The sequence below is a fragment of the Scleropages formosus genome, chromosome 11 (assembly GCF_900964775.1).
Source record: "Scleropages formosus chromosome 11, fSclFor1.1, whole genome shotgun sequence".
Taxonomy (NCBI): Eukaryota; Metazoa; Chordata; class Actinopteri; order Osteoglossiformes; family Osteoglossidae; genus Scleropages; species Scleropages formosus.
Genome location: NC_041816.1, coordinates 30688674 through 30703914, shown reverse-complemented (window position 1 = coordinate 30703914; position 15241 = coordinate 30688674). Strand labels below are relative to the sequence as shown.

Below are 15241 nucleotides of genomic sequence, written 5' to 3'. Positions count from 1 at the left end.
GAAGCCTCAGGTGTTTTTTTCCCAAGTCCAAGTGAAAGTCAACTTTATTTTCATTCCCACAATATATTTAGGACACACACAGGAGCGAAGCTGTGTTTCTCCTGGACTGCAGTGTGGACACAGAGGACAACATATACTGTCACTACTAGAATAATTTACAACAACAAGCTACAAAAATAAAAACACTGCAGGATAAAGTTTCAAGGTGTTTCTTCATCAAAACGAATTAAAACAGTCAGAGGGCCCGAAGCATTCAATGGTAACTTTTATTTTTCCAAAAACTGCACACACCTCACCCAACAAGCGTTCTCAGTACTGCACGGCCCCATGGTCCAGAAGTTCAAAATAACACATTTAGTCACATTCCTGAAATTCATACCTTTTTCCTTTGAAACGTTGAAATCTGCACACTTCAAGTGTTACGAAACAGGAATTAAGGCTTTATTTTTGACATATTCATTTTTGGGTTAAACAATTATTTAATTAGAATTAGTCCGGGCTGAGCTGACAACCTCTTGACTTGGAGCAGGACTCAGGCCGAGGTCTCACCACACCACAGAATGTGCCCTTCGTTCATTTTCGATTTATAAGTGCTCTACTATTGCTTTCTTCAGAGACTATCATAACTGAAATGATGAATATTATTGCGCTCGTCTTCAGTTACTCATTTCAAGCAACGTGTTTGCTGTGATATCATTTGGACCGTACAACGATCTGCCGAAAAATCCGGGTCAAGACCGAGCAAGTCGGACGTCTGAAACGAAGGCCAGCGTCGGGGAGAGGTCGGGGGACCTAAAGTAATCAGAAGAGTGAAATGTCAAGTGCAGTGCAATGATGGGGGCAAACAGAGCGATTCGTGTGTCGTCACGGCTCGTCGTCTTCGACGTAAGAAGGAAGCAGTGAAAGCAAAGCTACGCGATTGGAGGATCCTCTGCAATCGTGTGTCATGCAGAACATGTGACAAAGAGCATTTCCAAGTGCCCTCTGACAATGAACATCCTCATTTGTTAGCAAAACGAAAGCCCTGGAAGCGACGCCTCTTTGTCCGCAGGGGACCTCATCGGCATGGGCAGAAGGTGCTCGGAACAGCTGTGAAAGGCTTTTGGAGTCCCGCATCCCGCACAAAGTGTACGAGGACCAGAACCGTGTAGATCAGGCTGCTGTCACATCATCTTTGGCAGAGCAGGTGCCACTAATGGCACAGAATCGCGTACGACGACAAACACGCTGTCTGTACTTACAGCTCAACAGTCTAGGAATACACGGAATACACACACTCATATATGTTTACACACTTTGTACTGCATTGCTGTAGTGGAAAGGACACGTGAGGCCGTCACAGGAGCGCCACGCGTTGGAACTCACGCGCGAGCACAGCTGGCACGTCGTGCACACGTTGGCGCAACCGACCGCATTCAACACCGGCCGTCGCCCACGGCACCGCCGTGCACTCGCTACGCCATCCTCGCTGACAACAAGGGGGTGAAGAAAAAGTCGAAGGCAAACTTGAAGGCGTGGCGTGCTGTGGCCCTCCAGTCTGTCTCGATCTTGTACTGTTTGCCTGCTGGCATGAGCCTGGAGGCGCAGTTGAGGCAGTGGATGGCCTTGAGCTCGAACACAGGCCACTTGCTCCCCAGCCGCCCTTCCAGCACCGTGCTGAATTCCACTATGCTGCCCACACCCAGGTTCAGCAGGATGTGCTTGAACTCACTGCTGGCCTTGAGGACAATGTCCTTGGTGGCATCATCGTCCTCCAGTGTCCCGTTGCGCCCTTTCCTGTCCAAGGGCATGCCCACGGTCACCTCAAACTTGTAGCGGTCAAAGCGCTTCACGTGACAGTCGTGCTTGGCGAGGAACTTGAGGCGGCAGAGCTCATCCTCCTCCAGGGTAGTGTTCTGCGGGTCACACTTAGGGTACGCTTCTCCGTAGAGGCAACGCATCCAGTTGCCCACAAAAACAGGCAGCAGGTTGATGACGGACTGGGGGCCGTTCTCTATCTCGGTGACCCGCACATACTTGAAGCGTCCCATCCAGGTGACGCGGTGGCCCTCCAGGTGGCTACAAAGGATCTGCGTCTTGGCCATGTTAGACTCCTTCCAGGCCCGGGGGCCGCACATAAAGCTATACTGCTGCCAAGTGAGCGTTGAGTTGTAAACGTTCATGCCCTCCGAGCGGTACACGTACATCCACGTGAAGAGGATAACGGCCGAGATCCAAACGAGAATGAGCTTGACCACACTGCTCCTGGACAAGGACTTTACAATGTCGAGCAGGGAGAGGCTGAAACGAGTCCAGAGCCGTAGGACGACCGGGACGGCACACACCACGACAGTCACCGCCATTTTGATCAAGTCCATCTCCAGGAAGCATCGGACCACCTGGATAAGCAGCATGATGGTCAAGCCCATGGCAAGTATAGGGAGGGCGAACAGGAAGAGGAAGTAGCCCACACAGCTGCGGATGAGCCCAATGGCAGTCGAGTTCTGGAGGAGTATCACGGAGAACTCCCACCACATGAAGCACACCAGGTAGGGCACCAGGAAGCAGTAGGTGCCCCGGAATCCCCGCAACCGGGCCATCCTGAAGAATAAGTAGATCATGTAGGCGTACAGGAGGCACGGGATGCTCAGTTTCAGGACCACGGCGTCACCCAGTGGCACAGTAATGAACGTTTTCCCCAAGAAACGCAAGAGTGTCATCCTCTCTGGAAGGAAGCTGGTCATGGCACATAGTGCAGAGGCCACTTCTACAGCAAATGTCTGTCGCGCGTACACCTGTGCTGATGAGTTCAGGCTCATGTAGCTGGTGATGGTGAAGAAGATGGCCACGGTGGCCAGCTCTGAGCAAGGGATCCAGGCCTTGTCTGTCACAGGGAAGGAAAAGATGACAAAGAAGACAGAGAGGAAAAAATACAGGTACGGCTCCAGGTGGTTCCAGCCGAAGTTCGTCTCAGCCTGTTCCACATCCAGGTTGGGTTCAAAACGAGTCAACAGGGCAGTGAGAGCCCTGAAGTTCTCCCATGCCTTGCTGTTCTGGAACACTCGCAGCGTGCATATCACCATGGAGATGAAGGAAAGGTAAAAGATGACCAAAGGTATAATGAAGGCAAAGAAGTCGATGGTGAGGTTGCTGATGATGAAAAAGAAGAGCAGGGCATTGACATGGTGGGTGGGGATGATGGCGCTGAGCCACTGCATGCCTGCTCGCGATGCCCAGTCAATGAGGTGCTCCTTGATCTCCGTGATCGCATGTAGAGGGTACTTCAGCACCTGGGAGGCAGAGCGGACAAAAACAACAAGAAATCTAACAGGATGTGGAATATTTACATCTGACATTAAATTTTCTTTAACTTTTTTTTAAACTCAATAATGGGTATAAAATACGTTATATATGCTGTGTAATGTACGTAACATATGTATATGTAATGCTATGTAATATATGCTGTTCATCGTCTGCTCAAGCTGAAAACCAACCCATCCCACCCCACACACAGGACCCTCTGGCTTTGGGGTTGTGGGCCATAGGTGTGTTCAGCAGCTCCAACTGCAGTCAAGTGGCACCACACATTTGGGTGGCTGTCAGACTGGACCGATGGGGGTTACCTTGCGGTGCAGGGGCAGGTCATTCGGGTTCTTCCCAACAGTCTCATCGTCATCATCTTCATCGGTGCTCACACCCTCCATCATGGAGCAGGGCGGGATGCCCTGTGCATATTTCTTGGTGATTTCCACAAAATCATCCAAAGCCATATATTTGCCAGCTGGGAGGAACAAGGTTCAGAAAAGAGCAGAGCCACTTCAGGTGGTTCCATCACACCTTGTTGCGTACGCCAGTCTGAGACGAGTTTTCATGAATATCACGAAAGGCCGGTATACCAGTGCTGTCACCTTTCACAAACACTGCACGATATAAAAAAGCACAATAGCCTGTAACCATGAAAGAAATGATCCATTTATATGCCTCCTTGAGCAATATTCTAGTCTAAAGTGATGCAAAAAGGAACCCATCATACAGCCTGTGATGTCAGCAAAGCAAGAACAGGAAGGCTACTGCGTATCACACCAATAACCATCACAAAATGATGTGAATCCCACCTCCAGTTGTAGTACACTTGAGTGAGGCGCTTACCCTAAATTGCTCCAGTAAAATTACCCAACTGTATAAATGAGTAAATAACTGTAAAGCACCTGACTTAAGAGAAACGTGTCAGCTAAATGAGTAAATGTAAACACAGTATTACCTGACGGAACTAAACATCCTGGGCAAAACAAATAGCTGTGTTGCTCAAATGGTCATAAACCCCTCGCAGTGGCAGTGTTGCAGAGCTACACTCCTGTTCCACAGGCTGGACCACAGAGGAAGTGAACGAGAGCAGGCAACAAAGCGAAGCCCTCATCCCACTGGCGCTCGAAAGCCACACGATAACCGAACTCTTACCTTCACTGGAGACCAACCTCTCGAGAACCCGCCTCTGCTTCTGGACAGAGCTGGAGACCGGGCCGGGCGCGGCGGCTCCGTCTGCACGTCAAAGGCACATCACACTTTGCTCTAAGTGACACCACCAAAGCAACATGTGGAACTTCAGCTGCAGCTCGTGACTGGATGTCCGAGTGGCTGTTCATCAGGGACATGTGTAGCTCAATCTCAGCAACGGGGCCTTTACTGGGACTACCTGCCACTACCCAGAGCAGAGTAAGGTTTGAAAACACAGCATCCTCCTTACCGTGATCCGCGTTGACCTGCCCCACGTTCTCCAGCAGCTCGGACACAGCCACCTTCCTCTTCTTCTCAGGGTTCAGCTTCCAATACATGAGTAGGGCGGCCTTCCTCACGGCACGCTCGAACCTGCTCTCCGTGACCAGCTTCCTCACGTCCTCCTCGTTCTCGGAAGTGATACCTGCAGGTGCAAGCGTAGGGCACTGTAAGTGAATTCATCTTCCCACCGTTACCCCACCACAGCCATAGTTCTACCAGTGGAGACAGCTAGTCCGTTAAGGACGGGACTTGAAATGGGGCAAGACCATGAAATGGGGTTCGCCTTGAGATAGAGTCCTGCCCAAAAACACAGCTCCAACAGGCTCCTCCCACTTTCGGCTCACTACAGAGGCTCAGTCGTGCTCGGGCAGCTCAGAGACAGCAACGCTGCAAGAGGACTTTCTAACAAGGGAGAATAGAGACACAGCTCAGGGACTGGTCCGCTGGGCACCTCTGTTGTACAATATGACCTCATCAGCTTTCACCGGGGAGAGAAAAGCTACATTTCCCAGCATGCTCCAGGAAGCCACGTCGCAAGGCCCACCTTTCCTTGCAGCCAGGCACCTCTGCAGGAGCTTCACTGCCTCCTTGCGGCCTTGTTTGGCTGCCTGAACCAGCCAGCCGACTGCATTGCAGTTGTTCAGTTCCTCGTCTCCCCTCTCTGCCAATCGTAGGAAATACTTCCCCATCTGCAACGACACATACACCTGTCACATATGGTAACATGTTGTCATTGTTCATTAGCTTATTAAACCACGGGTAAGATGGACACAAAGGGATCCACTGGTTACACGACTGAATTGAACTGAAGACTTTGTCATTCTACTGCTGTGCAATACAGCGAAATTACAGTGGTAATCCCCGAGTTCTTTAGACAACAACATAAAAAAACGACACTTATACAGGTATATAAAAATAAAAATTAAACAGTTTAAACAGATGATAACAGTAAATATATAGATAAATTCATAATACAGTATAACATAAAGCAATAAAAATTAAGCAGCGTTCAGCTATTTCACAGCTCTGGGGAAGAAGCTGTTTTTCATTCTTGTGGTGTGTGAGTGAATTGACCTGTATTGCCTTACAGAGGGGAGCAGTTTAAAGAGGTGGTATGCAGAATGAGTGGAGTCCCTAATCATTTTGGAGGCTCTGCTCCTACATCCGGACAGATAAATGTCCACAGCTACTGGTAGCTGTTTGCCAGTGATGTCCTGAGCTGTCCTGATCACATGTTGCAGAGCCTTCTGTTCTTCTCTTGTGCAGCTAGCGTACCATGGCAGAGAGAATGCAATGGAATGGACCATTGCACGCAAGCACGCACGCAAGCACGCACACAAAATAGTGCTACCCAAAGTTGCTGTGTGAAGCCTTTCAGCGGTACTATCTCCCAAGGCCAGACACACTGATTGAGTGCTGCTGTTTGGTAGACCTTCCCAGAAGGGGCACAACAAAGCAGCCAAGATGTGGTCACTGGCTTCAACCATATCCTCTAGTCCACTCACGTTCGAAGGCCTCGGTGGTTCTCCACAGGCCTGTCCACAGCAGCTCGATGCTGAAACCCCATCTCACCCAATGAGCCATGCTGGATAACCCAAGTGGAGACTAACGAGCATCCGGTGATGCTTTCTGCTGTTAACAGTCAAACTCTTTGGCAATGATGAGGGGTATGAAGAAAAATGGCAAATATCCAAACAACACGATGACTTTCAGCGCTGTGGAGGCACGAGTGATTTAGGTAAAGTTGCTTTGCGTGGACAATCTTTCTTTAACCCTGCTGTATGAAACAGTGCACGTTTCCAAACCTATAATTCTCTGCAGGTCCTTCAAGGCAGCACTGCAGTTAAGGGTGTGTTGTGTCCCACAAGAGCTTGCAGTCACGTTTAGAGAGCCTGTGGTCCAAAGACCACAGGAAAAGGGAGGCTCACAGCTTGGGGCACTCACCTCAGTCTGAGCTTTGGGCTCTCCACTCTTAGCCCTCTCTTCCAGCTCCTGAAAGGTCAGTTCCTCTGTGGCCTTGGACCCTGTATACATACACACACACACACACACAGAGCACAGTGAAACACGTATGTGAGCTTTACGGCACTAGGGTCACTGTTTGTACGTTCAACAAGTGACACCAAAGCCCAGTAGTTACCAAACAGTCAACTATGGTTTTCAGAGATGTAAGTTGTCCAGAGGCTGATTTTACTGTTTTTCCATTTCTTAAGCAAATTTATTACCTCCATGTCACCACCCATTTCCATGTCTACTGATATTCTGCTAAAGCATTTTTAGAAACATAAATTCTATCACACAAAAAACCTGGCAGATTAAACTACAGACATCCAGTGGTTTCTGGTGCCTTACTTGGTAGAAAAGAACATTCTAGGGCCACCCTGCAAGCCCCCCGAACCAGTATGGGTTAGGGACTTCTTCTTGGAACCACAGGTATTGTATTGTGGTATTACCACATTGAGTGATGGTGCTACGAGGGCAGGCCTGGCAGGTTGCAGTCTTTGCTGCCTGAGGACAGATCGATCTCTCCCATCACGATGGGTTCAGCAGCCAATATCAACACTGCATGCAGAAAATCTCACTCATCAGACAAGGTGCTGTTGTCCAACTAAGCGACTGGTCTCCTGATGGAGAAGAAATGGATGGCCAACGATACCCCCCAGTAACTCCTAAGCCCAATAGTTCAATAATTCCCTAGCAGAAAACGAAAACATGTATTGCTTCCACCTTGAAGGCAGAAAGAGATAAGCGCCATTGATTTTGACACATTCCTTCACTCTGTGGGAAACAACTGTATTCACATACCGAGCTCCCGCAACGAACATCCTGTGAGTCGGGGGAGAAACTATGAAAATACCTGTTAATGAACTCATTAAAAATTTGTTAATTATGAAGCGATTCACATGTCTGCATCCAAATCTCTTCATCTGTTGGTGTAATTCATTTGTGTATTGTTCTCTGAGATGTACATCGCACTGGAAAAGTGCATTTGCTAAATAAATGTAAATAAGTGTTTTATACTGCGCTCAAGTCATTGCTTGATATCTATATAGGTCTTTTACTGTGTTCTAGTGATATTTAGGAAACTTGTTTAGGGTTTTTTTGATATTCTGGAAGCTATTTATTTTTTCCATTTAAAAGATGGGGAAATTGGCTTTCAGTATGTGAAATTTTGGTACCTGCACTGTTTTCAGGAACTGATTAATTTTGTAGACAACTGCTGTCATATCTTACATTAATTACTTAATAATGTTTCCCATTAGTGTGGATAGAAAAGATTCTATATACTTTTTTTTTAGATAGCTCTGACCTGTTTTAAGTTTCATTAAGTTCCAGGATAACCATAGGAAATATGGAAAGGAAAACACAATCATCAAGTGACAATAAAAAGGACACTGTAGCCTTACAAACCACGTGGACAATGTCCCAATTTACACTTACAAGAGGGATTCTGAACCCTTTCATATTACCTGATTTCTGAATTAATTACTCAGAAAATGTGGTCTGATCTTCAGCTAAATCTCTATAATAGAGGAACACAATTTTGTTCAAACACAAAAAAAAAAAATTACTTCATCCTACATTTATTAATTTAGCTGATGCTTTTCTGCAAACTGAGTTAATTTAAAGCTACTCACAATTACTTACCTGTTTATACAGCTGAGTAGTTTTTCCAGAAGCAACTTAAGGTAAGCACCTTACTCAATGGTACTACAGCTGGAGGTACGATTTGAACTTGCAACTTTTGGGTTCAAAGGCAGCAGATCTAACCACTACACTACCAGTTGTCCCCAGTGTCAACTTCACAGGAGACTGAGGTTTCAGTGTTTTCTTGAAGCTGCAATGGAGTTTACAGTACCATAAAGTGTAATGCCCCTGACTTTTGTTTTACCTTTCATAATAAAAACATGTAATTATACAATAAACGATTTAACTACTTTCAAGAGACACACTGTTTAAAGACAATACAAATATATTACTGCAGTGACAATAAAAAGATATGGCACAAGATTTCGTATCTAGTTCCAAGACATGTGGTGCATCACAGATCAGCAGTGGTTGCATTGGTTAAAGAACTGGAATAGCAAATTAAATGAGCTCCAGTCCAAAGGGAGAATGTTACAGTTACAAACTGCCAATTTTGTAATATTTCACAGTAATCTGCCCAGTGGAAGTCACAGAGCAATAGTTGGTTGTGTCAGGGACAGAAACCGAAAGGAGGATGAGTACAGAGGCTTGATAAGGGGCTTCTTGGGTGGTGCAAGAACTTGGACAACTGCATGGAGTGGTGAAGCAGTCAGTTTACTCTCTGAGGAGGCTCGGGTCTTCCGAAGTGCATGTCTCTCCTGCAGATGTCCCAACAGCGTGTTGTCCTGGCTGTAGGGTATATTTACAGCAGTACACTGGGGTAAAGGCTTTTCTACAGGTGATGCCAGCAGACTAAATAAACCAATAAACCTGGGAGTGACACTGGAGTTTCTGGAAGAAATGGTCCGGAGAAGAGCTCCAAAATTCCCAGTCATCATGGAGCAGGACTGTCGCCTTCTGCAGGCCACCCCAGCTAAACTGAAGAGCTTCTTCAGTAGTGAGTAGAGTCACTTGTGTTCTTCCAAGCTACTTGAGGTCAAGCACAGTACATTACTTTGGAAACTTTGGGTCCTGGCATTCATGTGGATGTTACTTTGACACGTACCACCTACCTAAAGATTGTGGCAGACCACGCACACCCCTTCATGGTAACGGTATTCCCTGACGGCAGTAGCCTCTTTCAGTAGGATAATGCGCTCTGCCACATTGCAAAAATTCTTAAGTTCAAGGTGTTGACTTGACCTCCAAATTGCCCAGATCTCAATCTGATCGAGCATCTGTGGAACGTGCTGGAAAACAAGTCCAATCCATGGAGGCCCCACCTCGCAACTTACAGGATGTAAAGGATGTGCTGCTAACGTCTTGGTACCAGATACCACAGGACCGCTAAAGGTCTTGTCGAGTCTATGCCTCGACAGGTCAGAGCTGTTCTGGCAGCATGAGAGGGACCTACGCAATATTAGGCAGGTGGTTTTAATGTTGTGGTTGATCAGCGCGTGTCCGAAAAGGGCCAAATGTGTACTTTTAGGTAGGAGATCCGTTTAAAGCAATAGCCCCATGTTTAATATGTAAATAGCTGTGGGTGAGAGCTTCCATGATGCAAATATAAAGAAACTGAAAAAACAAATCAGTGCAACACAAGCAAATAAGTTAAATATCCTAAACATAAAAGGCAGCCCAAGATGATGGGAAAAACAACAGGGTTTATTGTTCTGGACCAGGACTGATACTCTGTGGTGGACATGCCTTTTACCAGAAGCACCATTTCACTGAAGACACTTGATTTACGATGTGTTGTGGATCAAGAACAGACCTGCTTGCACAACCTGTATGAATGTAAATGGACACCCCCCACTCACCGAGAAGGTGAACAAGCATTACAGACACATTTTCTAAGACTTTCTGCACAAGAGAGGGTTACAGAACACCTTGTGGAAATCCGTTCCAATGGATAAGTGAATCATCACTGCTTTGATGAACACGTCAAAAGTTCCTTCAAAGATGCAGATGGCAGGGAGGACTGGCACTCCCCAACTTCAAGTGCTATTAACAGGCTGCAAACCTACAACAACTGCACATTGGACACATTTACACTTACACAGTGTGTCTTGCTCAGTGTGTCTTACTGTCCTCAGCAGCATATTGGTGTAAAAGTGGATCTAGTTCCTGTTTATTAACATCTCTTTCTGCTTTGGCTACTGCCGTTTGGCAAGGACTCAAAAGACCCAGGCACGTGCACAAACCATCCCAGCTCAAAATAAGGAGCGGCTGTCTGCCTCCTAGCCCTCTCGTGATCTGTACACTAGGGGACAGAGACAGAGAGAGACGGGGAGACAGGGAGAGAGAGAGAGAGAGAGATTCTGCATGCCTCTCTGTTCCTGTGCAAAAAAACCCCACTGTTGCCTCCCACCCCACAGAGCTGTCCAGGTGGTTGACGTTTACATTTACTCCTTCAGCAAACATTGTTATCTCAAATGATGCATAACTCAGTGACAAGAGTGCATTTCCCCACCAGACACAGAGCTATCAATACTCGGCTGTCGAGGAACAGCCACTTGGTCCAGTGGCACTGGCTTACATTACACGATAAGCGACATTAGAGAAATGGCGACAAGTCCCTGGCCCACTCTGTGTCACATTCGACTTTGTTTTTCATGTAACAAACAAACCATTGGTTCCAAATTAGCTCGCAAGTGGGAGCCCACCTGTATTGGATTATAGTACTGAATTACAGTGAATTACAGTGCAAGAGTGTGAGTAGACAGGCTTCTTGTTTTCACTGCTCCCACAGCTTCCTGACACCAAGGGCCCCAGGGAGAACAGGGGACAAACCAAAGCCCACCTAAAAATAAACACCACGTACACAACCTGGGGGCTTAAAGTGACAGCGATTTCAAAAAGGACAGGAGCTTTGTCCTCAGATGCGGATCACTGGCCTGTGGGCAGCTCTTAGAGGGACCAACCGGAAGCCTGCACTTAAAGGGCAACTTCTACTAGCCCCCATCACATGGGAAGCACTTCAGGAAGACTTGTTTCTTCAAGTGCTCCAGGCACCACACTACAAAGTTCTTTATTTTTACACGTTCAGACTCCTTCGCCACATGTATCTTTTCCCTGGGAGAACTGCAAAGACCCTTGTGCCACATAGATTAGCTGTGTTTTAGTTGTGGTTCAGCCAAGGTGCTAATTCCCAAAGTAATACAGCTGAAAGCAGCAGGGCTGCGGCACAGGAGTCGCGTGTTCAGTTCCAGCTTCTACCCTGACATTTCAGCAACCCCAGGCAGAGTTGGTTTGCTTTACAGCCTCCCTCTGATGGGCTGCTAAAAACAACCATTTACTCAGAGTGCATCCAGTTACTCCGGTTACAGCCACCTGATCTCCCTGAACCTCTCATCTTTGGACACAGGATGGGCTGCTTCCCCCACAGGCTGCCTCTATGTCAGCACTCAGACTAGTGCCATCTGCGACACGTGAAGTGCGGGAAACCCCAGTGATACTGCTGTGTGAAGTGTGGCCCAGAAGTCAGATTGGGATTGTCTTTATAGCATCGCACTCTACTGGAGAGGAGAACATGCTTCTCACAGGACATGGGGCTGTGGTTAATCAACTGAACTCGATGACCGCCCCAAGGCCATAAGGAAATTAGACACTGGGAAGGCGGACTTCACTAGTGTATCTAAACTGGGCAACCAAGAACAAGCAGTATAATGGCTGAGAACAGAAGGCTGTACTTTCAGTTCCAGTCTTGGAAAAAGGACTGAACTTCAGTGAACAGTCACATAAACGAGACTATTAGAAAAACACTACAAGTGACTACGAGGCAGATGCAAAAAACCTGCTGGAATGCAGCCTCTCTGGACCCGTTTCAGAGCCCGCATCTACCTTTTGCGGAAACAAAGTAACCTGGTGCCTCCCGGACAGGGCCGGGTCACACTCACCTGCCTCAGCCTGCGGCATGCGATGCAGCGTGTCCCCACCACGGGCAGCTGGAGATGACTGCGAGGACGCGGTGCCCGCTGCTGGCCGCGCGAAGCCAGTGGCGGCATTAAGCCGAGATCGACCCACGTGAACAGCAGGCCTAGGGGACTGGCCGGGCGGGCTGGCCGGCGGGGTGGAGTTGGCTGAAGACGGCGGGGAGGCCGGAGAGTTTGTGGAGGTTGAGCTCTGGGCAACGGTATGAGAGGGACACGTGGATGCTAGGGTGGAGGCTGAGGGGACATGTGGAGTGGGGGAGGTGGGGGGTGTGGGTGGGGATCCTGGTGCCAGTGGATAGATATTCATCACTCCTGAAAATGAGAGATCGTGGGAAATGTCTTTCAATAGAGCATGAACATCACCGCTAACACACCGCTGCTCCCAAAGTGCGTCTCCCAGTCCCTGACGCTGCGTCCCCCTCGAAGGCACCGCACATTCATTTCGTCCAGCAGGTGCCACGAAACAAAGGCATCCAACACAGCGACGTGGCGAAACGGAGGCCTCGTCGACGACAGTTTCGCCGCACACCGAAACCTTCCAGCTCTTTCCGAAAAGGGCTCCTTTCAGTCCATCCAGTCCAGGGGACCGAGGTAAAAAGCGAAACAGCACACGAATATTTATTCGCACACTTTAGCACATTGGGAAAAGACACTGAGCGGTACTTAGGGTCGAACCCAGGACCCTGGACTGGAAGAAGACCCTGCAGTACAGTAAAAATTACTGAAAAACAGAAAGCTGCTTTGAAAGCAAAGGTCAGCTTAGGAACCTATTATTATTATTACTACTTTTAACGCATTATTTTCCTGACTTGACTTCAGTATAAAGAGAAACAAGTAATGAAATGAATTAATAAGAAAGATGGACAGACCGAGTGGGGTCGGTCACTCCATCCATCACGAGTCAACACGGTAAGAGATGTAGTAAATCAGAGTAAGGACGTGTAAGGACGTATGAGGGCCAGCGCGTGGCACAGCCGTGGCCAGGCTGAAGGTCCGAGGTTCAAGACCAAGTCCCTCCCTCCCTGCTGTAGAACAAGCGAAGCGACACAAGGTACGTACCGTGCAGGGATCCCGTGACGTCATTACCCTACGATTACACTGCTGCTCTCTGTAAGTAACAGAGTAACAGCTGCAGGAGACACAGCCGAGTTCACTCGTCGTTCTGGACAAAATAAAGAGTAAATACAACAACTCGAGGTAAAAGTTATTCGTCTTTAGTTGCAAACACACAACACACTTACTCTCAACGTTAAGTGACAGTCAGTTTCACATCTTACTTCGAGTAAAGACGCCGAAAAGGCGCCTCGACGCTCCGTCAGCAGCGGAGCAAACGTCACCATCGCGAGTCCGCGAGCGCTGACGTGTCTCCGCCTGCTGCAGCTTCCCACTTTCTGATTGGTCAGAGCCGTTGCCTCGTCGGGAATGGGCTTATTTTATTGGATGTGAGCGGCGGAAGTGAAACCCATTTCCCGAACATGGCACAAGGCATTTGTAGTACATCTCCTAATACTCGCTTTGTTGCTCTTGTTGGAAGTCAGAACGAGATGTCAGTATGTCCCCTCAACTCTTACGTGCTTGTTTGTGCAATGATAATACTATAAAGGCAGCGTTCCAATCATGTCTATATAATTAACGGCACTGTGACTGAATAGTGACCTTGCTGAAGCGGCTGGCTGACTGACTGACTGAGCTAAGACTGCCGAGCTTAAAAAAAAAAAAAGCCAGGTATGCAGAATGGATCACATTTAAATTTATGTGTTTGGTGTAATTTACGTGCTACATTGATGACACATACATCTCGCTGTGTGTAAAGATCTAGCAGCACAGATTTTTGTTCGCGTTTTTTATTTGTTAAAGTTGTCCTCGTTAAACTCCGACCACCATCCACTGCTGCATCAGAATCAGAATGAGGTCGTTTTTACCTCTTTATTATACAGCCCAGTCACTCACCTTCGTTAGCCGCTCATCCGACTAGACAGGTACGGTCGCTCCGGCGTGGGAGATGTCCCAAGTTCAATACAAAATGACATCGATCACGTTCATGATCTCTGTGTTCGACTACTTCCCCTGCGCTGTGACCAGTTTGTCTCTGCCTCCGATTGGTTCCCGTGTGCTGCACGTGAGAACGACCGGCTTCAGGCTAAACGACAGCTGCGCGTCGTCTCTGCGCTCTATTAGTGAGCCTGTGCCGAACTCCCTGACGGCCGCGATGCTCGGACCCCGCAATGAACCCGGACGAGCCCGGTTTTGCCCGCGAAATCGCCTACGACCTCACGAGCTGTGCAGCCCTGTGTGTCGGGCCTCCTCCAGGCTCCGGCGACTGTGTGTGTGTGTGGGCTGCTACCTACTAACTGTGTGAGAACGCGGCCGAGGCCGGGTAGGCTAGTAGGCTAGCAGGCTAGCGCCCCGCTCGACGACGGTGGTGGACCGTGGACAGCGACAGCGACAGCGACAGCGCTCCGACCCCCGCGAAAGTTGCTCTTGAAACGCGGTCGTGGTAACTAACGTGGCAGCGCTGCTGCTTCGGACACAGACAGACACAGACAGACAGAGGTCGCGGGTTCGAGTTTCCGAATCTCGAGCTGTGGAGCTGTGTTAGATTAGAAAAGAAATGATTTTATTTTCTGCCTCAGCCTGCTTCTGCCACCTCAGAGCCGTCCCGGTCCGGACACCAGAGGCCAGTGATCACTGGGACTGAGGAGCAGGACACGAGAACAACAACAAGACAAGCAGCGTGTTTCGTTCCAGTTTACTGCATGTGCACAAACAAGATGATGATGATATGCTGTTGTTGCAGAACAAAGAAATAAGTTCTCAGTGCTTTAGAAAGTGAGGGGGTGCAGTGGGTTGGTCCTGGTCCTGCTCTTCGGTGGGTTTGGGGTTCGAGTCCCGCTTGGGCTGCCCTGCGACGGACTGGCGTCCCG

At 48.4% G+C, this 15241-nt stretch overlaps 1 protein-coding gene across 4 annotated transcripts; it reads right to left on the bottom strand.

The window, feature by feature from the left end:
- Nucleotides 1-250: 250 nt before the first annotated feature.
- Nucleotides 251-15151, bottom strand: LOC108924155 (wolframin-like). Of its 4 annotated transcripts, XM_029256080.1 has the most exons (10): nt 14268-15151; nt 13595-13840; nt 13377-13479; nt 12282-12629; nt 6700-6779; nt 5300-5444; nt 4724-4897; nt 4438-4518; nt 3603-3760; nt 251-3269 (listed from the first exon to the last, which is right to left on the bottom strand). In XM_029256080.1, the coding sequence occupies exons 4-10, from the start codon at nt 12622-12624 to the stop codon at nt 1455-1457; spliced, it is 2796 nt and encodes a 931-aa protein (XP_029111913.1). In that variant the 5' UTR covers nt 12625-12629; nt 13377-13479; nt 13595-13840; nt 14268-15151; the 3' UTR covers nt 251-1454. The 4 variants fall into 4 exon arrangements, with proteins under 4 accessions (XP_029111913.1, XP_029111911.1, XP_029111910.1 ...); XM_029256078.1 differs by having other exon boundaries at nt 13559-15151; XM_029256077.1 differs by having other exon boundaries at nt 13595-15151.
- Between the last annotated feature and the right edge of the window lie 90 nt (nt 15152-15241).